Genomic DNA, 24,320 nt, shown 5'->3' with positions numbered 1-24,320 from the left:
TTCCTTACGAGGTACTGTACACACTCTCTCTTTTTCTCTCTTTCCCCCTCTTACAGTATACACTCTCTCTCTTTTTCTCTCTCACAGTGTATATACTCTCTCTTTCTCTCTCTCCCCCTCTCACAGTGCCCACTCTCTCTTTCTCTCTTACAGTGCCCACTCTCTCTTTCTCTCTCTCCCCCTCCTACCTTCTTTCCCTCTGGACTTTTTGGTCTAGCTTGTAGGCTTGCATGAATAAATTACAGATTCTGAACTGATGTTTGGGGAGATCACCTCATAAATGCAGGGATGTTCCTCTGCAAATAGTCCCCCTTGGTGAGCAATTGTAAATGATTCATCTTGCAGCATTTAAGTTGGACAGCCCCCCCCCCCCCCCCCCCCCACAGCACTGAGGAGCAAGTGTGATTTATTCTGGATTGTCCTTCCCTGCACTCCCTCTTTAATGCCACCCCCCCCCCCCCCCCCACTCCCACCCCCAGCCCCTAGAACCTTTTTATAGCATGTAGTCGTCATAGTGAATGTGTCACTAATGAGTACCAGTATACTGTATATAACAGATATATTTCATGTTGCATCCACAAAACAAGTCAACTGCTTCCATAATGTCTGCACCACTGACACAATGTCTGCACCACTGACACAATGTTGACACACTACGCTGCGCAGCCTGTACATATAAATCAATTCAATTCCTACACATCCAAAAGACGAGAATAAATCATCTCACAATAATTTAAATCACCAATCTATAGTGGGCACAGTACTTCACAACATATGGGCAACGGCTGCGTCTCAAAAGCGTCATGAGGGCAAAATGACATTGGCATAAGCTGTGGCTCCCAGAAGGCATCATACCCATTATACTGTCTTTTATGTTCAGACGAGCAAACAATACAGAGAGGTCTCATTAGTGACCGGGGACTGGCCTTCCTCTAAAGCCTGCCTTCCTGCAGCCGTCCTCAATCTCTCTAATGTCTCTGTTATGGCACTTTTACGACACCGGCGCAGGCGCCGAGTTCAAGCTCAGTGGTCTTTAAAAATAACAATAAAATACTTATTTTCTCCCATGTTTCACCACAGTGGAGAGGGCCACTCCAAATGTTTGTGTATCTGCAGTAAATACTGTATTTATTACAATGGGAAGCGGGTGGGGTCAGTCTTATGGTTACTGTTACAGTCTTATGCAGTTGGTAAAAGTGCCTATGACAATGACAATGACCCACAAATGAGCTATGGACTAAACTAGACTAGTACCCACATTATTTTACTTTTTCTTTTTCTTTTTCTTTTTTTTCTTCTCCTTCTTCTTCTCCTCCAAGCTTTCTATTAAAATCTTTCTTGATCTGCATCCAAGACAGTCTATGTAGACAGCACGCTTACACAGTTTGTTGATTCACAGATTGCATCAAATGGCCTCAGTGAGACCCTGCTGGACCCATATGCTTTGAAGAGCTTTACAGGCCTGTCCAGATGTTTCAAAATGGCCTCTTTCGGTCTGTTGCCAGGTGACACATTAAGTAAAAGTAATCTGTCAGTATCAGCTTTTTGAGTTTACGCCATCAACCAGTTTATTCCACACACAGCTCAATCAGGACCACTCCATCCCCTCCCTCCAATACCCCACCCCCCACCCCAAAATAAGAGAGCTTTCTACAGGTCACCTAAAACCATTTGGCAAATTGGATCAATTTTAAGGTTCATTACCCCTCGTGTGAAGTGGATGGTCTCAGAGGTTGCCTGGGCCTTAAGGTTCCTGTGGCATTACAGCACACAACAAGGGCTGAATTTAAGTAGATTTTTCCTTAGTTCATGAATAGGAAAAATATGCAGAATAGCCTAGCATAGTGAGCTACTTAATTTCCTAATACTAAAATATTTAGCCTTCCTCAGTGCTTTACTGTTTACTGTCTGACTAGTATTCCAGTCTAAATCAACAAAAATCCACTGTGAATGTTTGGATTAGAGACGTTTGCAGGTATTTATAGTGGTGGAATAAAGGGGTGAAATGAAATGTACTGAATAAAATTCAGTAAGACCACATTAATTACTTTTTTTTATAAATTGTTATATTCTGATACTAATAGATTAGATGCATGTATAAAGGAGGAATACCCACATATAAAGATACTGTAAGTGATGGAGGTGGAGTGATGTAACATGTAGGTGGGTGATGGTGTGTGTGTGTGCGTGTGCGTGTGTGTGGGTGTGTGTGTGGGTGCGTGCGTGCGTGTGTGTGTGTCTGTGTGGAGGAGGGGTGACAGTAGAATCTGCTTGGTATTACAATGTCAGCCTGGGGTGGAAATTTATGCAAAGCTATTCACGCTCTGCAGTGCGGTGGAGCCATAGAGAAAAGTCTACCGCTCGCTCACAAATGTACCCATGTGGAAATACAAGATCAAGGTGCTTACGCGCCGAGTCAATTGATCGCACTTTAAAGTGGGATGATTTTTTCAGATAAACCACTTGCATGTTAATGGGAGTCGACAACACACTAGGGGAGAAACCCCACGCATGTGCTCAGATGTGCTTACATCATTGGTATGCACAAGCACACACAAACACTTACTCAAAATGTCACTGCAGAGATCTAATTGCGACCAGTTAGTAATTTGTCAAATTCACTATGCTGAATGAATTGCTTAATATATGACTTTTTATCGCATAAAAACATTACTGCTTAGTTTGTAAATATACAGAGGTTGTCCAGAGGATTTGTCATCTTTTAACTGGAGTTCCTCTGAATTCCTTTACAACCAGCGCAGAGTTATTCTCTGACATGGAAGACTTAAGTTGGGCTCCAATCGAGTTCCACGTGCATCACCCATGTATCTGTCTGCCTGGGTCAAGGTTGGTGTAAATATCTTTCATTAAGCCTTCAGAGAAGCTGTTTTTCCCCCTTTGTCGTTCATAGTTTTCACCTCCTCTCCCCAGTCTGATGCTTATTCCCCCGCTGGGAAGCTCTAGGCTTGACGCCAGATAATGGCTTGAGTGACAGCCTGTCCCTCGGCCCGAGCGAGCACAGGTTTCATTTCCATATCTCTCATCCTCTCTATCCTTCCCTTTCTCCTCCTCTCACGCCTCTCCCTCCACTTCTCCGTGTCCCTCTCATTCCATTGCTCTTCTGCTAATGGGCTCTAATTTGTTCTGGGGGAACGGCATTATAAAAAAAAGGACATTTTCCTCCGCTGTGCAGCTTCCCTGGATTCCCAAGTGAAGGACTTTGGGGGAGAATGAATCATGGACACATGGTCAGAGAGAATTTCACTGGCGCGTCTCTGAAAAACAATGTCACCCATCTCAAGACCTTAGAAGTGCTATGTCTGATCAGATATGTCTAAATTGAAAAATATGTTCATAATACAAATATACAAAATATAATTTACATAGTACTGCATATGTGTTAAGGGTTTAATCCTGAAGAACTATGGCAGTAATCATGAGTGCATAGTTTATGATAAGTGTTAAAAGCATAACACAACAATATTACAGAAAAATTAAAAGAAAGCTCATAAGTTCACTATAAGCACATCCTAAAATATAAAGAAAACAACCAGTGAATCCAAAAATTACAGAGCAAAAAGAATTTATCTTCCTCTTCAGCAGTGCACATCACTACATTAACTCTAGCTGACAGCGTCCAGCACATGGGCAGTGAGTCGCCAGGCTTTCCCATCTGAAGAGACCGGAATTGGACGGTGTCTCTGGAGTGTGGTGCCAAGGCACTGGACAGCCCTTATGATGTGTGACAGGGCCACCGAGCTGTGGCGTCCAGCCTCAGTAGCAGGGCCAGTGGAGGGGCCCGGTAGTGTGTTTGTGTGCGTGTGTGTGCGTATGTGTGTGTGTGTGCGTACGTGTGTGTGTGTGTGTGTGTGTTACAGCTCCTGGGGAGCTCACCTCAGTGGGAAGCCATGATGCAAGACGTGTCAACACAGAGTCTTCTTTTTTCTTCTTCTTCTGTCTGTGTCTATTTGAAGTTGTTCCGTAGATTTTGTTGATGCCTAGCATAAACACCCAACCTATGTGAATACAGTACACAGACACACACACACATAGAAATGCAAACACATACGTACCCACACAGACAAACAGACACACACACACTGACACACACACACACACACTGACACACACACACACACACACATGTGGTAATTACTACATGAGGGATTGTCAGCTGTCTGGCTCTTGTTGCTGAACAGACAGGCTGGAGGAGAGGCAGCAGTGTAATCATGCTGAGCAGAGCATTTGACACCCACTTGTGCATGATAGCCTGTAATTCTACAGCTCTTCTTCAGCTCCTCCTTACTCAGTGTGTGTGTTTGTTTGTGTGTGTGTGTGTGTGTGTGTGTGTGTGTGTGTGTGTGTGTGTGTGTGTGTGTGTTTGTGTGTGTGCATACACACACACACACACACACACACACAAACAGGATGCAGGGTGGACATACGCTTTTTCTGACTGAGAGAATGTCATGTTTCCAAGCTGAGTAGCGAGCAGGAGAAAAAGCTTTCTCTTCTGTCAGTGCAGTTCATTTAGACGGACAGTGCAATTTGTCACTCACGCCTTTGTTGGCAACCTGTATTTATTTAAAGCTTTCCGAGCCGAGTAAAACCTCCACGCTGGGAGAAAAGACATACCAGGTGCGTCTGGGAAACATTCTTTACTATAAGAAGCTATTTCGCTGAAATGAATCGTGTCTCCCGATGTCATCTCACTCTTCTGGCCCCTCTCCAGTTTTCTAATAAATGGGGCTCAATAAAGCATGGCTGACGTCTGTGCTGCTGCTGCACTGTCATGCTGGAAAGGAACAGGTAAAAGGAGAATCCCATATATGGTCATTAATGAGAATGTGCCCTGGGTTTACGGTTTAATCCAGGGTTTGGACATTTAAGTAAACTAGTGCAGTGCCCAAACATGCTATTCCTGTAGCCCAAATACATGCCTGCAGGTAGGCCTGCTTTAAAAATAGGATGATAGGGAAAAACATAATTCCAGGTAATCATTCAATAATGAATAGGCCTACAGATAATATAATAATATAATAAATGTGAAGTGAGCAGAATTTAAAGGTAAACTATGCAGTATTGGCTATTTCCTTACTGTTTTCTCGGGTTTTGCTTCTTTTTCACTGTCATGACGAATGTCTGAGAAACTCCATTGCTACCTTTTTCTAGCCGGTGCCTGGCGTGTATGTGTATTTGAATGCAGTAAAGCAATTCGTTACACTCGTTATACTTCCTGACACTGAGGCCTTCGGCCCGCCGGCCCACAGTTGTAAATGTGTTTTTTCCGCTCACAGGCGCTAGGGGGAAGCGAGACGGCCACCATTCAACCCGAAAAAAGTCATATAACCATTCCAATGACTCTGAAGCTGTTAAATGAAGGTAAATTAAGCTAAAAAACTTGCATATTCAGCTAAAAAACCTGCATAGTGTGCCTTTAAGCTGCATGTGACATTTTTTACAAATCAAAATGACATAACCCTAACAGCTGTTTTGAGTCAAGGCTATATGTTTAACCTATTGAATAACTTGATGATAGAGAAAACAAGCCATTTTGTGGAATGATGCATCATATGAAATTTGCAACGGTGTGACTCAAAAACAGTCTCTGCCAGTCTGTCTGCCACTCGTTGCTCGTCACTGGTTATGCTTTGCATGTGTGGCATTCTGAGACGTTCTTTAATTCGGGACCATTATCGCTCGTTTCAATTTAGGATCTTGCAGTTGGAATTGTCATTTGCTTATTCATAGTCTAAAGACAGTCCAAAGTAGCCTGGGCTATTCATATAAGTGGCATCACACTCTGTCTGCCACTCGTTGCTTGTGTCTGGTTATGCTCTGCATTCTGAGATGTTCTTTAATTTGGGACCATTATCGCTCGTTTCAATTTAGGACCTTGCAGTTGGAATTGTCATTTGCTTATTCAAAGTCTAAAGACAGTCCAAAGTAGCCTGGGCTATTCGAAGTGTCCATTTATTGCACATAATTTTTTACGTCATTTTGAAGAGCCACTGCATACAGTACCTGTGTTGGCTGCATACCTGTGTTGGCTGCATACCTGTGTTGTTGCAAAATCCACAGTCATTTTATGCAAGCAAACCGCATACAGGGGGTCTTTATTGTTGAGGTCAGACATACACATCTTGCACTCGCTTAATTTGTACCCGTGTAAGCTACACTGATCCAGTTCTGCCAAAGCCCTGCTTCTATCCTCACTGGTGGCTTACAGTACAGTGCTGTGTGGGAGGGGGAGTGGCTAGCGGCGAAAGCCAATGTGTGCTTCTTTCACCGATATATTTAACGGTATCTTTTGCATTTCTTATTCAAACAATGTCAAATTTGGAACTGCACTCACTCATGCCCGTAGCAAGACACCTGCCAAGTTTGAAATCAGTCTGACAAACAGTCAGTGAGATATGCGTGCCTTTTTCCAGTTCAAAATAGACTGCTGCATCTATGTTTTTTTTAATTACAATATAACATAACATTACAACAATAACAATACAATTATTATACAGATCTTGCTGCTGGCTATGCAAGTCAAGTCAAGTCAAGTTTTTTATATAGCGCATTTCATACACAGAGGTCATTCAATGTGCTTTACATAAACAAAACCAAACAAAAATAACAAATAAAAGCATAGAAAGGCAATATAGTCAAAGAATAGTTAAAAGGTAAATATCATAATAAAAAGAAAACATAAAACACAAGGTAAAATAATTTAAAAATAAAGAATAATTAGTAAGCAAAAAACAAAGGCAAAAGTAGTAAAAAGAAGTAATAAAAGACAAGGTAGAATAATTATCAAGGCAGATTCAGAATTTGTAACTCGGCACAGTTAGCAGAAAGCATCTGAGAACAGTTTGGTCTTAAGTCTAGATTTAAAAAAAAAACCTGGGACCTAAGAGGACGAGAAGGTGTGTACTGCTGAAGCATGTCTGACAGGTATTTAGGTCCTGCTCCATTTACTGATTTATAAACAAGCAATAGTGCTTTAAAGTCAATTCTGTGACTTACTGGAAGCCAGTGCAAGGACTTAAGAATTGGAGTAATGTGGTCAGTTCTTTTAGTTTTTGTTAGAATCCTAGCTGCTGCATTTTGTATCACCTGAAGCTGTTTAATAGTCTTTTTAGGAAGGCCTGTGAACAGTCCATTGCAGTAATCAACCCTGCTGGAGATAAATGCATGAATGAGTTTTTCTCTGAGTTTTTTTAAGTCATATTTTGACATCAGCCCTCTAAATTTGGCAATATTTTTGAGGTGGTAAAAAGCTGATTTAGTTATCGCTTTCATGTGGCTGTTGAAATTTAGATCACTGTCAATTAATACACCAAGATTTTTAACTGTATCCTTTGCCTTCAACCCTTTTGTGTCAAGGAGAGTGGCAACCCTAAGTCTTTCTTCCTTTTTACCAAATATAATTACTTCAGTTTTTTCTTTGTTCAGCTGAAGAAAATTGAGACATCCAGGTGTTGATTTGTTCTATACACTGACACATAGATTCAAGAGGACCATAGTCGTTTGGTGACAGAGCTAAGTAAATTTGTGTGTCATCTGCATAGCTATGATATGAAATCAAATTATTTTGGATGATTTGTCCAAGTGGGAGCATATAGAGGTTGAATAATAGTGGCCCCAAGATCGACCCCTGGGGAACACCACAGGTCAAGGACGTTGGTGTTGAGGTACAGTTTCCGATGGCAACAAAGAAGCTCCTTTCTTGTAGATATGATTTTAGCCAGCTGATAACTATGCCTGTAAATCCAACCCATGCAGGCTAAACATGCCTTGACATTTTTGCTCAGTGTCCAAATGCAATGTCCCATAGCGATTTCGTTGTTTCCCTGATGATCACACAAAACTACAAGCCAGATTTTCATGAAAGCGAAAAGTGAGGGGAAAGTTTTATTAAAGCTGCAGTTGGCAAGTCTGACAGATTGAGGGGACTTAGCTAAAATTTTGAATGTTTACAACTCTCATGCCCCTCCCCAACTACCACTGAGCACCCTCTCATCAAGTTCGTGCTCGTCAGTGCGCACCAGACTGTGATTGACAGGCAGATTAGAATCTCTCTGATTGGACCAGAAAAACCGGGAGCTGTGGATTTTTGCAAAAATAATTTTTTTCTAAAACCGGCTGATTTATGTTGTTCTGTCGGAGCATAGTGTCGGTTTCAGTGAATATGATAAAAAATCTTGCCAACTGCAGCTTTAATGGTACTGTAAGCCATGTTGTGTAATGTCACTTCTGTTGATGTTCAAACAAAACAGAGAGCTAGCTTGCCCCTCCTTCCCCCTCCTTCCCCCTCTCTCCCGTGCAACTGAAACACTCTTGAACGCGCATCTCGTCGGAGATTGGCTGGAACAGTTTGTTATATTTCATGGTCCAGGTTGGACCAGGCTGTTTTTGTTGCTGTTTTTGGAGTCTGGGCTGTCCACAGAGACCGCGTTTTTTTACAGTGTATTCAGGGCACAGGCAGCTACCGGATGGTGAGGAGATTGCTTAGAGCACCTTTAATTTATATTTTTAAACAAATCCAGAGAGCCAACAGAAAGTGGCTAAAGGGCCGCATGTGGCTTGCGGGCCGCGGGTTGCCGACCTCTGCCCTAGACTTATGTGAATGAATCACGCCTTCCAATCCATTGGTGTCTGGAGACTGATGGTGATTGTGATGGTGATAGTGGTGCACGCTCGGCAGCGCCAGCACCATGTCATGTGAATACTTCATCATCCCAGTCGTAGCTCTGCTCCCGATCTGTGCCCTCTCCCTTTCAGTGCTCTCCCTCACCCTGACATGGCAACCTGCTGCTCTCTCCAAGCCTCACCTGGATACCATATCAACATCTCTGGAGTGTATCATCCAGATTACACCCCCATCCCAGCCTGCCTTCACCCACTCCATCTGTCACCAGCCACGGATCCTCTCAATTAACAAGGAGCCGTCATCTTCCCTGCCCTGCCAAAAGCACAGAGCCCCGGGGTGCAACTGTCAGTTCAAAGGACAAGCATGAGGCGACGCTTCGCAGCCCTCATGTCTACAACATGACTGTTCAGTGCTGCTGGGACCCTTGTTGGAGAGTGGCGGCAGGGTTTCGTTTTTTTTTTTTCGCAAGAGGTTTAGTGTGGATAATTACAGCTGTGGATGCTGTCGCTCGCTGGCTGACTTCACAAAGGAATGCCGGAAAGCCATGTGGTAGTCATGGAAACCCAGTGCACTTGTTGAAAGATGAGAGTAAAAAAAAATTGCAGAGCTAATTCTTCAACTTGATGAAATGTACCAGAACGCTGCAATCTAACATGTGAGTCTGCTCATGCAAACTGAGTGTCCAAAAGCATAGAAAAGGGTTCTTGTTGCAAAGATCTCTGGACAAAGAACAAATACTCTAATTAACTTACCGGTAGATCTCTTCTAAGACTATTCTTGCAAGCTAATGCATATTTGAGCTGTCTACACTGGAAGAGAAGCTAATCAGAGGCTTTTTCAATAATTTCTTACCATCCATCACCAGCTGTTCTAGAGAGAGAGAGAGAGAGAGAGAGAGAATAGAGGAAAGAGAGGCAGGAAAGGCTGTGTTGCTCCAGGCTCTTTCACCCACCAGGGGAGACACGTAAGCCATGACCCCATTCATTCAACACCATATCAGGCTGAGCCGGGGCTAAGTCAGGGGCCCACAGGTCTACACAGAGAGTTTCTGAAAAGAATCAATGCAACATTACACTAAGGTAACAGAGAGACAATGCTTGTATGTTTGTGTGTGTTTGTGTGTGTCTATAAGTGTAGCACAGAGAGGAAGAGATGGTTAAATTCTCATTTAGTCGCTAATGAGTCTTTCTGCGTAGGTCTTATTTGTTGTGTACCTTGATAACAAGTCTTTTCACACCTATTAGCATAAACATAAGTGATTACTGTTTTGATGTGTCTTTGTTACACATTAAGTGCACGGACAGTTTTTCAATGTGAATCAATTGTCCTTGAATTTCATACTTTTTTATCCAGTTTGTACTATTTATACTGTACCTTCCAACTATGGCTGTTTTGTGTGCATTTGTTGATAGCATTGCATTGTTAGTCTATATATGATACATCACACTTTTTTTACGAGTATTGTATTTTTTCTAGAACAATCCTATTTTGATGATTACCCAATGAGTGGTGAAAAACTCTGAAGGTCCTCTTTACCCTTTTAGATTTATACTTCTATGGTGTACAGCTTTGGCTTTCTCTGAAGAGCATCTCAACAGAGTGACTCCTGAATGCTAACTCTCAGCACTTAGCATCTGTGGAATCACTCGGCTCTTGTGTCCCAGTCTGTCCTCTCCCCCTTATGTGATGTTCATCCAAAAAAAAAGCAGTGAAAAAAAGAACCCTTTCCCCCTAGCCCTCCTCTCCTCTCCTCCGCTCCCCTCTCTTCTCTCCTCTTTTCTTCTCTTTTTTCCATGTACCCGTTCTTTATTTCAGTCTGTCTGGCCCCGGAGTCAGGTTTGGGCTGAAGTGGGTAATTGGGCATGCTGTTGTCATGGAGTGGTCGTTTATCTTGATGAAAAAAGAAAATCTCATCTTGAGAATGCTTCTGCCAATCACGTGGCAATTAAGCGCTTCTGCAGGGCCAGAGGATATGTACAGAGTTGGACTAATCTGTTTCAGTAACGCTGCCGTACAAACGTTCATTCAACAGGAAACATCTGCTTACATGTGCACGCACACTGCAGTATGTTTATCTATTTATATACATTTACAAAATAAAATATGATGACAACTTGTTGCTTTTCTCTTCATATGTCAAAAAATGTGTGAAAGCATGTGTGCTTCTTCAATAAAGTTTCTTTTTCTCTGTTTAGTTCCTTTTTTTACAGGCAGCGCACACTGCAGAAAATAGGACAGAGAACCACTCTGCACCCATCCCCTCTGATCTCGTAATCTGACATTAAGATATACTGTATATAATGTACCGATGCCATTGTTTTCTATAGCAGGTGTTTTTAATTCAGACAGTGACTAATCTGGATTCATATTTCTGAGGTGATGGAAATAAAATGTATTTTGTTGATGACATCTTGACCTCATTTCTCCCTCTATTCCTAATCCATGTGCATGTGCACACACAAACACACACCCACACACATACATACATACATACATACCAGGTATTGAAATGTGTGGCAGCGGCAATAGAGGATAAAAGGAGAGAAGTCAATTCATTAGCAGCTAGTAAAGGGGTTAGGCAAATTAACTTTGTACGTCAGGGGGATAAACCTTGTTCCGCGAAGGCCAGGTGTAAAACCGGCCAGTTGAAAAATGGGGCGGGCTGGGAAATGAAGGTTGATCTTGGCCAGCAGATGGCGGTACCTCCACATATAGTGAGTACTAAGCTACGACCCGACGTAATTCTATGGTCGGATTCAGAGAAGATAGTTTACTTCATTGAACTCACTGTTCCTTGGGAAGAGAGCTAAGAGCTAAATACACTGACATAGGAGAGGAGGCAGCTAAGCGAGGTTGGAGTGCACGATTAAGGCCTATTGAAATCGGTGCACTTGGGTTTGTGGCCAGATCTGCTATTGGCTTGCTGTCTGAATTGGGCATTTGTGGTCGAAGTCTAAGGCAGGTGGTTAGTAACATGTCTTTAGCAGCAGAACGGGCAAGCGAATGGTTGTGGGTAAGGAGAAGTTACCCTTCCTGGGGCGCAAACTAAGGTAAGCTAACTGGCTCATTTGTTTTGTGTTTGTGATGGACTGTGCCTAGGTTGATGGTACTTGGCTAAGGTTTTTTATGGTTTATGGTTCAGTCCGCATCAACGGGACGGACCAACCTAGCCAACTTAGACCATGCCTAGGTTGGTTAAGGGTATTTGGATGTTTGTTGTGGTAGTATGGTGGCAGCATGGGGCGTAAGCTAACTGGCTAATTTGTTTTGTGTTTGTGATGGGCTGTGCCTATAGGTTGATGGTTGGTTGGCCAGGGTTTTTGTGGCTATGGTTCAGTCCACATCAACGGGACGGACCAACCTAGCCAACCTTGACCATGCCTGGGCTGGTTAAGAGTATTTTGGGTATTGGATATTTCAATGTGGTAATATGGTGGCAGCATGGAGGGGAGTGTCTCCAGGACGCTGGTTTCACTGTTAAGCCTTCATGAGGTGTCGTGGGCCTAACTTAACGAAACATCGGTGAATGAGGGTGCCCGCTTGATGACCCTAATGACATGCCGCATACTATATACTGCTGTTGGATGGGCCATTTGTATTGTGTTTGTGACCATTTGTTGGCGGATTTGTGGGTAGTGTGCTTTTTAAAGTTAAACTTGAGCAGGGGCTTCTGAATGTGTTTTTACCTTGGATTTTTGCACAAGGGATTTTAACATCTAATCCTGTGTATTAATGTAATCATCCACACACACACACACACACACAAACTTGATTTATCTCATATCTATATCACTATGAAAATGAAGTAGAGTGTTCATATTGTGTTTCTAGGCCATGTTAGAGATGTATTAATTCCATCAGTCAGTAATCTTTTTTTGTGTGTCTACTTGTGTGTTTGTTTGTGTGTGTGTGTCTATGTGTGTACAACAAGGGCCATTGAGCAAAAACAACCTCCTAATATTAAAAAAAAAAATTCTTCACCTATCTCTCTTTCCCTGTCTCTCTGTCTTTTTCTCTCTGTCTTGTCCAGTCCTTCTCTCCAGAGCGTGCCCTGTGGGATGTCAGAGAGCGAGGGTTGAGTAATTGGAAAATATCCTTTAGACTCCACCAAGGACCCCCCCACCCCCCCCCCACACACACACACACACACCCTCGTCCTCCCCTTCCGCCAACCCCCTCTCTCTTTGCCTGCACAATGAGATATACTTTTCTCATTTTGCTTCATAAAAGGAACAATTAGTCGGGTTTGGGAAGGCTGGTTTTGTGCATGTGAGTGCATTTGTCATACATTTGTGTGTGTGTGTGTGTGTGTGTGTGTGTGTAACCATGTGCAAACACAGTGCATGCATAGAATGTGAAGGAGACTAATAGAGAATAATATCTCCTTCTAGTATCACACTTTTATTGATGTGACAGTTGTGTATGGTCAGGGAGGACAACACTGTGTGTGTGTGTGGTGTGTGTGTGTGTGTGTGTGTGTGTGCACGCACATGAGCATGTTTGTGCGTCTATACACGTGTTTACTCACGTCTTCATGGACATGCTCATGTCTCTAGATTCTCCACTTCCCCATCTTGCAGACACACACACACACACACACACACACACCAGCACACATGCTCCATCTTAATGGAATTCCCATTGAATTGGGGAGCAGAGGGTCTGCACTGACTGCTATTCGATAGCACTGAGAAAGCGCTTCCAGGTTATCTCTGGAATCCCCACCAACCTATCCCGGTTCATCCTCCTCGTCTCCTGATAAGGCTGTCTGTTTTGAATGGACCTGGACTTAAACCCTACACACCCCAGTGAGAAAGCTGTGCTTTGGGTAGAGTGAGAAATAAAGCGATGAGGATCACATACGAGGAGGATGAGGAGGAGGCTTGGGGCTCGCTGATAGAAAAGAGATTGGATACCCAGGATTCCTGCGGTGGCCAGGGCACTGACCAATCACTGCAGAGCCCTTCCACGCCACCCCCTGCCTCAGCCTGTGCTCATGACCAAACACTTTGCTACACAAAACTATTTGACTTGCGGATGTCTGCTGGCCTCTCTTTTTTTCATGTTTCGTTCATATTATAATGCATTTGTGATTCTGACTATTGATCTTGTGCGTCTTGATTGACTGACTTGACTTGACTTAATTCTGGTGTATCTATATGATAGAACAGGGTTGTAGAAGTGGTCCACATACATTTATTGGGTCTAAAGCTTCAGTGTTCCTTCAGGCCACAGTGCAATGACAGGGATCTGTCTCGCCTCTGGCTATCTTTTGTGAGAAACCGTAGACGTCTGGGGTGCTGATGACGACCGGCTTCCTGTCTGTGTGTCCAGAATATCTCAGAAGTCCAGTGCTGCCAAAGCGCTGATGGGAGAGAGCTGACACAGGAGATGAGGTAAGCAGAGATTTTATGCGGTGATGAATGGCTCGCAAGAGCACCATTATGGTTCATCTGAGAACGATCTACACTGTAATGTTACACAACTCCATTTATTATCCCCCCCTCAACTTAATTCCAGATTTTCAAATAATAAAAAAAAATCCAAGAATATCTCTGATACATCAAAGAGTACAGTAGCTATGTTGGAATCAGTGACTCTTGAGGCTTGCTGAGAGATACAAGGATTAATTTCACTAGGAGGTTGGACACCTCCAAAGACCTTGTGAGTACTGGCTTCAGGACCAAGGCCAGAGCCAACATGCGGCTGAGCTTTCAAACCAAAGACAAGAAGAAGGCCAGTGCGTGGCCATCAGTGACCTAAAAAGGCCAAATGAAGTATGTAAAAGATCCCTAGAGAGGCTTTATAGACCCTTTCAACAATAAAAACAAAAACAATGCTTGAACGTTCTATTTGGGCCCCAATCTACTTCCTCTGCATTAAGATAACATATGGAATGTTAAAAAGCAAGCCTTGTGGGGCCAACTATGATGCTGAGAATGGAACTCTCTTGAAAGGGTCTATAGGGAGGAGAAAGCCCCCTGGGAGATAGGGTACAGACATCAGTGAGTCAAAGGATGAAAACCAATGACCATGGCAAGAGGCCTTGAAAGGAATTATAGTCAGTGTTGAGCCTGACCTCCTGATCTATTCTGTTCCCAGATTGCAGCCATGTTGTGAAGGTACAAAGGTTAGTCTAAAAGCTATTGCATGTGTTTAAACAACATCTTGGTCCAGGAATACCTTAGGGCATATTACCTCATAATTGTTTCATTTGGAAAATCACTGCATTTTTATGTATGCAAGACATACTGTATTTGTTTTAAATCATATGGTCAAAAATAAATGTGTGCAAATACTACACAGATTCTACTGCACATGCATGATACATTAGGCTACAAGTCAACCATCAACTACACAATGTCTGGTGGAGGTATGTATGTGCTGTATTTCATATTTGTTTATTTAGAAATAAGCTGAGGAGCAAAAAAATCAAGGAAAGGTCTGTCTGTCTGTGTTGTTTCAGTTGTGCAGTTTAGCTTTCCCTTGGATGCTCTCCAAGTTTACTCTTGCTATGATAGATCGAGGCAGATGTTTAAATGGAAAAAAGTAAGTGTGCTGCTTGGAGTGTGAGTGCTCTGTACCTGCTGTTTTTAAAGTACACAGTCCTGTATTAGCAACTGATCATTTTTGGAAATAAAAAACAATTCTCAGTGTGGACAGAAAAAGTTAATGTCCACATACACACACATTTTCAAAATGTGAGTGTGTTCATTTGTATTCATAAAAGCAAATGCCTAATGAGAAACGATTCATGACCAAGAGTAGGATAAGAATCCTTAAACATCCAAAAGCTCCCACGTAGGTTGAAAGCTGCATTTCAAGACCTTTCCTGCAGCGTTCCTTTAGTACAGACAGCTAATGCTTTTGAAGGCTTTTATATACCCACATTACAGACAACCTGATTTCACCTACAACAACTTTTCTTTTCATCACTGCAAAGATGAAATGGATGTCAGGTTTGGATCTACATGTTTAAAATTCAGATTAGAGATCTAGATATTTTGTGTGAATCTAGATCATAAAAGACTGCCCCAGCAACCTGTTGAGGCTCTGGCTGGGTGGAACCAAGCTTTATAACCAATTCAGAGGAATCTGACTATTAAACTGTTGTTGGCTCCATGACCTCCAAACAAAGACACATTATTGACAGATTGATCTGCTTTTTTTTTTCTTAATGTGGGTTTTTAGCCTTGATCTTAAATGCTTGATAAATGAATGATTAAACAGAGCGCGCTACACATTCATCTGGGAGCATTGGAGACTATATCTGGCTATATCTGTAGCAGCTTTATGAATGCAGACAGGCGGTCTCTCAATGCAGACGTGATTGATTGGGTTTGCCAGTGGAAATAACATGAGCAAAGAGGTTTCTGACAGGCCCCATATATTAATATCAGGAAATGGCCTTACTCTGCCCATTAATATCACCTGAGTAAGGCACAATGCTTTATGTCATTTGGGTGCACTGTGGTGTAATGAGGATGATATCATTTTTTTATGTTGTATTTGCACACTGTGGATATTTCACAGTTATTGAATGTTCAACAGTGAGTGCAAAACAAACCCGAGAGGACAGGACATTATTTAAAGCTGTTCCGATGAGTGCAGATTTTTTATTATTTTTTTTTAATTATGGATTCCTTACTGACAGAGAGGTCATCATCCCATTGGGCATGCATGAAGGATACCACAGTCCAGCCAAGCTAATTAATGTAAAAAAAAAAACACACACACAGCCAACAGGACCCAATATTGTGGCACTCCCTCTAACATTATTATGGCATTCACTTTAACATTACAAGCTGGCGTGAGATTGTTTGTCCAACAATGTTTGCCACAATTGCCTCCTTTTTACTGATTCTGAACACCACTCCAACAACAGCACTGCGGTCGGCCCTGATAGGAATTGAGATGTTTGGTAAGCCACTGAATCAAGTCACCCGAGGAGGGGGGAAAAAAGGCAAGCAGGGAGAGGGCGGCTATTTGATGGGCCAGACGAGCTGATTAGACTCTAAAGGCAAAACAGACTCAGGCCCCTTGGCACAGGTTTCTGTCACAGTCTAAATAATTCGGAGTACAAGCACACAAATGTGAACTCATTCATAAATAATCAAAGCCATCCTGCAAAACATACAAATTAAGGTGAGCGAGAAAGACAATCCTCTATTTTGTCTTTGTTCTGAGCAGTTTTGCAGTCTGCTGCTAGCTATTTGAATTGCATTGCCTTTCCCACCGCATGATGAACACCAAAAAATGGCTTCCTTTAAGACATGATTTTAGAGAACAAAAGATATCAAGAAAATAAGAGACAGACAAGGGGTGTGAGGAAGGGTGATGAACAACATCCCAGTTTTATTCAATATTTGAAACATCACACAGACATCTTTCATGAAATCATATAACATAAGTTTTCCCCCTTCATCCTTGCCTTCCTTCATATTTTCCCCTGTGTACTATACTCTGTAATTGGTCTTGAAGCTATGATCATTTGTATGCATGTATATCTGAAGGTTTTGTGTGCTTTGGGAATCAGGGGGCAGTGTGCTCAATGTAACTAAAAACATTTCTGTTATAATTCTACATGGTTCTGAAACAAACATGTCTCTCATGATAGTAAATTATCGTAATGAATGGAAGCTGTGATATTTGTATACAAGGCACACGCGTGGTCAAGGTTGTGCTAGAAGAGTAACAGTGTTTGTTGAGGAACAGCAAAACTAGATCCCCAAGAGAAGCTGCTCACTGCAGAAACCCAAAGGGAGCCCTGAGAGCCAGTATACCTTCTGCTTAATCAAATTTGATAATACAATACATCTAAGGTCAGCAGAACGGCGGGTTTGTCACATTTTAATGAAGAAACGTTTGACAGACTAAATTAGCTGTCGGAGCATCCTCCATTCGGAGTGCCCTGCACAGGAAAGAAAAAAAATAGGCCTATTAGAGGATAAAATATGGGTCAGGTAGGTGTATGCTCTAAAGCTAGACCTATTTTACCAGGAGCGAAGAGTAAAAAGGCATCTGTAGCTTAACAGAATTCAGTTTGAGCAACAGAATCACTTTCAGCTTAATTTTTGCAAAGCATTTCCCACTGATAAAATACAGTGAACAAAACTCCCCCCAAAGGCTAATTATTTTATTGGTCTTAATCAACGAGTCATTGTCATGGAGTCATTTCACAGCAATTTTCACAAATAAAACTCTCTCATTCATCAACACACACTTATGGTTAATTCACACGCTACATGCCAAACAAGTCTCCTGGAGTAAAAAAAAAAAAAACACCACAAATCAAGAATCTAAACATGTAATTTAGACAGACAGAATTTAGACTCTTGGTGAATTATAAAAGCATTCAGATGAAATGGCAACGACATTGTGAGTCTCTCCCCCATCCCCCACCCCAAGACCTCTACTGCAGAGCCACCACCACCGAACATAGTAATGTTATGTCTCTTAAATGTACACTTGTGCACTCTTGGTCAATTAATAGTATTCAGATCAAAAGGAAATTACCTTGTGAGTCTCTCCACCCATCTCCACTCTCTCCACCCACCACCACCGAACACAGTGATGTTATGTCTCCTAAATGCTCCCCTTCAAGGGTCTCTCTTGCCAAGCGCTTAGGGTATAAAGGCCCTCCAGTCCTCTGTGTGGTGTACCATAGAGACAGTGCTGCACCAAGCTAAAAAGCTAAAAATACACCTGCTCTCTCGCCTGTTTGCAAAATCACAGTGCACAGAAATACACACACTTAGCCAGCCACACAAACACAATGATAGGCTGTCACCATGCACTTAGCTGTGATTATATGGGTATACATTATTAAATTTGTGCTCTTAGACTGGTGGATTGACAGCTGAGCATGTCAAGCTAAAAAGCATTGTGTTCATCACACACTGTCTACTCTGTGTACATGAGTGACAGGTGATTTGGCGTTCATATGCCAGGCTTGACATAAGGCACAGTAATTATATCATCCAATGACAACATCCAATGAGATCATTCCAAGCTTTCTGCAGATGTCTAATTGCCATTTAAGGTATGCATTAACACACATTACATACTCAAACAAGAGTAAAATCGTTGGCTATCCATTATGATAAAGACTGTAATCTATGACCAAATTAAACTTTCACACTCATGACAGAGCATAATTGTATAACATTTACTGGAAATCTGAACAAGACAACCTGATCCTTAACAATCAAGACTGACTCAGACTCAGCCTTAAAACACATATTAATTGTAGACTATGTGCTTATCTGGTTCAGAAATGCACCTTAGTAATAGGCATGATCCACTGGACCATTATGCACAAATGATACACTATATCGTCTCGATCATAACTGCTAGCTTAACATAAATGTGCTCTCCCTGTAGACATCAACATATTTGTGGAATGAATTACCTCAGCCACAACAACTTAGATAGCCCTGGAAAATCCATATTCCCTTTGGTTAGTGGCCAGCAAAACGAAACCGTGGACTCCGAATGAGGGATCTCCCCCAGTGACCATGAGCTTTGCTCACTAGAGTGTGACCCCTGCAGATGTGATCCACGAAGCCATGCAGGGTTGCTGGGATGCAAGTATCAAAGAACTGTCTGCTTGGATTATTTGAGATAACCATGCAGGGCACTGATCGATGACAATACCAAAGGATATGCCTCTGACTCTCTCACTATCAGTGTTGTGGATGAAAACCGCTGGGAGTATTTTAAACATGGATTGTTTTCCTCTCCAAATGTATTCCTCCATCCTCAGATGGATTTTGTGTGATATGATCCCAGAGCCTGTCAGTTGGCCTATCTGTTATGAAAACAAAAGCCAGCACGTAGCATCCTTCTCAGCCAGTGAGGGCCAACTAAACTTTTTAATCAAGTAAAATGGTTTGTCACACACTTCTCAGAGAAAACCCAGCTCCATTTTCAGAACAGGCTGACAGAGCTGTCCATTCTGTCTAGTAAATGAGTCTGCGGCATTGTGAACTTCGAGCTATATAAAAAATGTTGGCCTATTGTAAATCCTTGAATTACAAGGGTGTTTTCACATCTCAACTTTTTCATTTTCATTGTACTGAAATAGCCTACTAGAGATTAATGCAGTTCATTGTTAGTTTCAGTTTTAACCTAAATGTTTCAATTTATGACGGTGTAATAATACCTAAATAAACGATTTGTAAGGCTAGTTTATTTCAGAATGATTCTGATTCTGAAATAAAAGATTTGTAATAGACAAGTGTAGCCTACTAAATAAACTCAAAGGTAGTTACAGTATATACCTCGGCAATAATAACAATGCGCACATTTTACACGAGCTATTCAGTGGACTAGCAACATATTTACCTGAGAGCATATAATCTTGTAATGCTGTAATTCCGGTGAAGAGGTTTTGTTGAACCTTTCAAAGTGGTGAAACAGTATCGCATTCCAGGAGCAGCACTACTTGCGCCGAGGAAGTGCATAGCCTGTAAAGCGGCACTGCGGCATTGATGTATCAATGCGCCCGGTCCCCACTCCGGGATCCTGAAGCACGGACAGGGGAGAGGAACCGCTTCGCCTCCTTGCAGGATTTATTTGTTTGTAGAATTTTTCCATTTTGTTTTTCGCTCTAAAGAACGCTGCTTTTCCGAATGCCAACGACTTGTCTGGATGGTCCTCTACTTACAAGGGTTTGCATTTCTTGGTTTTGCATGACGTGTCTTGGAGGAGAAAAGACTCGCTTTGTGTGTTTGTGGAGATAACGCGGAGCAGGAGGCAGTGCCAGTCGCTGTTGTGGGCTGGACTGGCTACGGTGCGTGAGATTTACTGACAGAGAAGAGAGGGAGAGGGAGAGAGAGGGACAGAGTGGGAGAAAGAGGGAGAGACAAAAAGGACTCAACGAAGACAGCTAAGGAGAGTGTAGTATACATGTAGAATGACTAAAGGGAAGGCATGTAAGGAAACATGTTTAAACGATTTGCTAGAGCTGTTTTGCGTGTGTGACATTACAGAGGATTGCTGGTACGGGGCATCAGGTTAGGGTACTGTACTGGACCAGGCAGACGGTTCTTGACGTTAAGGAGCCGGATTTGCTTTCAAAGACTAGTCTACTGCAATAATGAAGTTGTGTTTAACCGTGTTTAAATGTATTTTAAAAAATGCGTCCTAATACAATTACGTGAATTCTCGAGTGACTGCGTTATAGTGATTTGCATATTATCACTTAAAGGTGCTGGCGAGCGATGCTCATATCAGTACATGCTAGTCATGTTTAACTACGTCATTTTAGTGTGAGAAGTTCTCAGATCAACAAAAGCTGGGAGTTGATGGTGTGGCAAGCTATGATGTAATGTTGTTGGGCATGTGCGGTGATGGAGGAAGGTGTGTTCCCATAATGCGTGGTATGATCAGCGCCGTTCCCGAAGAGTGATGAAATGTTTAGGGACACGTATGAACCATGAATCTGAACCCAGTATTGGCATCCTGTCGTCTGTTCTGCCAGTTGTCATATTGAATCTGAGTTATCTGAGATGACCGATATTAATAACCAGTTCTTTGTTCCCCCCGAAATTTGGACAGCTTTAATGAAAAGGTGCTTCACAGGTTTGACTGACAGGCCAGCCACAGATTTATGACAGAACAGTAGATGACAGAAGTTTGCTCTAAAATATGTAACAGTCTCACACTAAGGGGATGTAAGCTCATAACTACTGCAAAACAGAGTTAGTCAAGTTCAGAATTTGGCTTTTGAAGAATGACCCCTCCGCAGAGGCTGTTGTGGGTTAACATAATTTGACAAGGAACATGTGAAAGTGACTAGAGTGATTGTGTTTTACTTGCTGGAAAGAGATAGTAGCCAGACTGCTGTCTGGTTTCCTTTTGTGTCCTGAAGGGCATCCACAAGTTCAAACATCAGACAAACACATATAAATAAATAAATAAAAAAGCTTGCCAGCAGGATGTTATTCTAATGTGGAAGTGACTATTAGCTTGAAGTGAATTTTTGGTCAACTCGCCTCTGGTCACAACAGAATGCTGTTAGGTATCTCATTAGTGGTTCATCACATCTGCTTTTTCAAGGAGGCTTTAGCGTGTGAAACTATCCAGCGAAATGAGGTTTTTGTTTGCCTGGATTTCTGCTGAATGTGTGTGTGTGTGTGTGTGTGGTAAAGCCACATCATGATTGACAGCAGATGAGGATTCAAAGGACTGTGTGGAGCCTTGCTTTGCTGCATGCTTTAGACATGGCTAGTATTCCTGTCCACAATTTGAGCCACCACTTAGTGCTAGAAGGCAAAGTATGTGCAAATCAACTGGATGCATTATGGGGCACAGTGTGCACAAGACACAGGACAGTGGTAACCATGGTGCTGTCATGCCCTTGCTAACAAGCAACTTGTCACAGTGCTATACAGCAGATGGAGTCCTGAGTCTCAGTTTTGCATTGATTTCTGTGAATATTTGGTGAAATAGCACTTCTGCTGAACTGTTATTTGTACATGTTATTTGTTATCTTACATCACCATGCAGCTATTCCTAAGAATTAAATTCCAACTCTCATTACACTTTGCTCAATTCATAATAGTAATGATGAGTGACTTTGGGGACACTGTAGTTTACATACACTATGTGGTTTGAAAGGCAAAACAGTGGGGCAGGCATTGATAAAACTGCTGTGGGAGAGTGTGTTCAGCAGAATGGGAGAGACTCGGGAGGAGGATCAAGAGCAGCCAAAGGCCGTAGGATTATCTTGTGTAAAACAATCCAATAGAAATGCAAAATAAGCTTACCGGTGGCTGGGCAGGCCTGCTGGATAAAACCCTAATGTTATGTCTCTCTCGGAGTGATAAATAGAGACAGTGTTTATGAGATGTGTCTGATATTTTACACTAAGTGTGTTAGGTCAGAGGGTCACCAATGAGACTGTAACACATTCTCCTGCTGTTAGGCTGTGTAGTGACCATGTTTCAAATGTGTGCTTTTTTTTTTATTTCTCTGACTTCCAGGAAAGAGAGAGGGGAGCGATGACATGTCACACGTGAAGGAGGAGAAGGGATGGTTGGAAGACGAGCATGTCATGGCCTTTTGCGTTCCATTTGCCAAGGATGGATGTGAAGGGTGAGCTGCTCTTTTGGTCCAGCTGAGATGTCTGTTTTGTGTCTGGAGTTGGCCCCTGGTTTTCATCACTACTAAAAGACAGCGTGTGTGTACAGTGTGGAATTGGTTTATGCATGGCGGTTATGAACCAGGAGCTTCATGTGGTTCTTCATGTCACATAAAATATTACTGATGATGAAGTTCTAGGTTTTTTGGATCATTTCTATCTTTGCGTGGGAGTACTTTCTTGGGAACGTCAACACTTAGCTTTGGGATTATTGTATCTGCTGCTCTCTTTGGTGGAAGGATTATCTGAGCTGCAACGGCTTGCCTGCCTCAAAGTCTGGGGAAACAAAGGTGGATCAGGGGGAAGTGTTTGGTCAAGCCCTTCCTTCCTTTGCGAGGATCTGGGGAAATGGATGTCGCTCGGTCCAGCGGGATCCGCAAGAAGAGGAAGTCCCGGTCGGAGCGGGACCGGGAGAGGAGGAGCGGAGGCGGCGGCGGGATGCCAAGGAGCAGCGCCCACGCGAGGGGAGCCGTCCTGCGGTTTTCGTCCGACTCGGACGGGGAGAACAGCACCAACCCTCCCCCCTCCTCCTCCCGTCCCCGGCCGCCCAGGAGGAAGAGGAAGGAGTCCACGTCGGCCGAGGAGGACATCATCGACGGCTTCTCCATCTCCGGTTTTATGACGCTGGAAGCTTTGGAGGTAAGGGCCTCTCCAGGCTCACTTTTATTTACTTTCTCCTTGAGCTCTGTAACGCCAAGCGTGGAAGCACTTAATTGCAGTGTCTTGTGCTGCCGTTGTGAGACTGCCTGTGAATAATTAGCCATTTGTTTGGATTTAGCTGCTGTTGTCTCTTGAGTGCCTCAGATGGCTTCCTGGCGTTGACGTGCACCTTTTTGTTGTGGCGAGTTTTGATTTCGACAGATGTGGGTTTGTTGCTTACTGTATGTGGGTCTTCCCAGCCACATTGCTGTCATTGTGCTGGGCTTTCAGCTCTGATTTTGGCCAGTTTGTCAGAGCAACATGGTGAGGCTTATGTGATCTATAGAGCATAGTCTAGTGGATTTCTGCCCACTGGATATTTCAGGCTTTTGCTTTTCATCTCCAAGCTTGTGTATGTCGCTTGTAATAAGTCAAATGTGATCACACAGCAGACTTGACAGGCCCTTGTCACAATAAAAGGATGACAGTGATTTTTTAACTAGCATGAAGTGCCAAATAAATGTAAATGAATGGTGTGGATACCACTCACTAATTTAATAGCTTTACTTGTCAGTCACTGGACTATACAGAGCTAGAATATAGGTCTAATGTAAGGTAAATTACCTCTTCCTGGACTAGTGACTGCACTCTATGTTTCTGTATTGGCAAAGTGTAGTATGTAAAGCTTACAGTCTCCCTGATTGCAGCGCTCATGGAGACTGTAAGGCTGTTGTTATAGTGTTATTTATGCAGTGTTATGGTAGCGCTGTCAAATCTCCTCCGTTCTGCTTCAGTACGTAATCTCGCTCGCAGACGCTGTTGCATTGTGTTGAGTAAGCTGTGAGGAAAGACCAGCAGCGAGTGTGTGTGTGTGTGTGTGTGTGTGTGTGT

At 42.7% G+C, this 24,320-nt stretch overlaps 1 protein-coding gene across 1 annotated transcript in view; it reads left to right on the top strand.

The window, feature by feature from the left end:
- Positions 1-14,626: 14,626 nt before the first annotated feature.
- Positions 14,627-24,320, top strand: part of auts2a (activator of transcription and developmental regulator AUTS2 a) — a 281,065-nt gene continuing 271,371 nt past the window's right edge. Inside the window, exons 1-3 of the mRNA XM_042093561.1 lie at positions 14,627-14,774; positions 14,951-15,017; positions 22,633-23,429. Of these exons, the coding sequence (XP_041949495.1) occupies positions 23,139-23,429 (291 nt within the window). The 5' untranslated portion in view covers positions 14,627-14,774; positions 14,951-15,017; positions 22,633-23,138. The remainder of the gene's footprint in view (positions 14,775-14,950; positions 15,018-22,632; positions 23,430-24,320) is intronic.

This window comes from Alosa sapidissima, chromosome 5 (assembly GCF_018492685.1).
Source record: "Alosa sapidissima isolate fAloSap1 chromosome 5, fAloSap1.pri, whole genome shotgun sequence".
NCBI classification, from domain to species: Eukaryota; Metazoa; Chordata; class Actinopteri; order Clupeiformes; family Clupeidae; genus Alosa; species Alosa sapidissima.
Note: the sequence above shows the minus strand (reverse complement) of the source record. Positions and strands in the feature narration are given on the sequence as shown.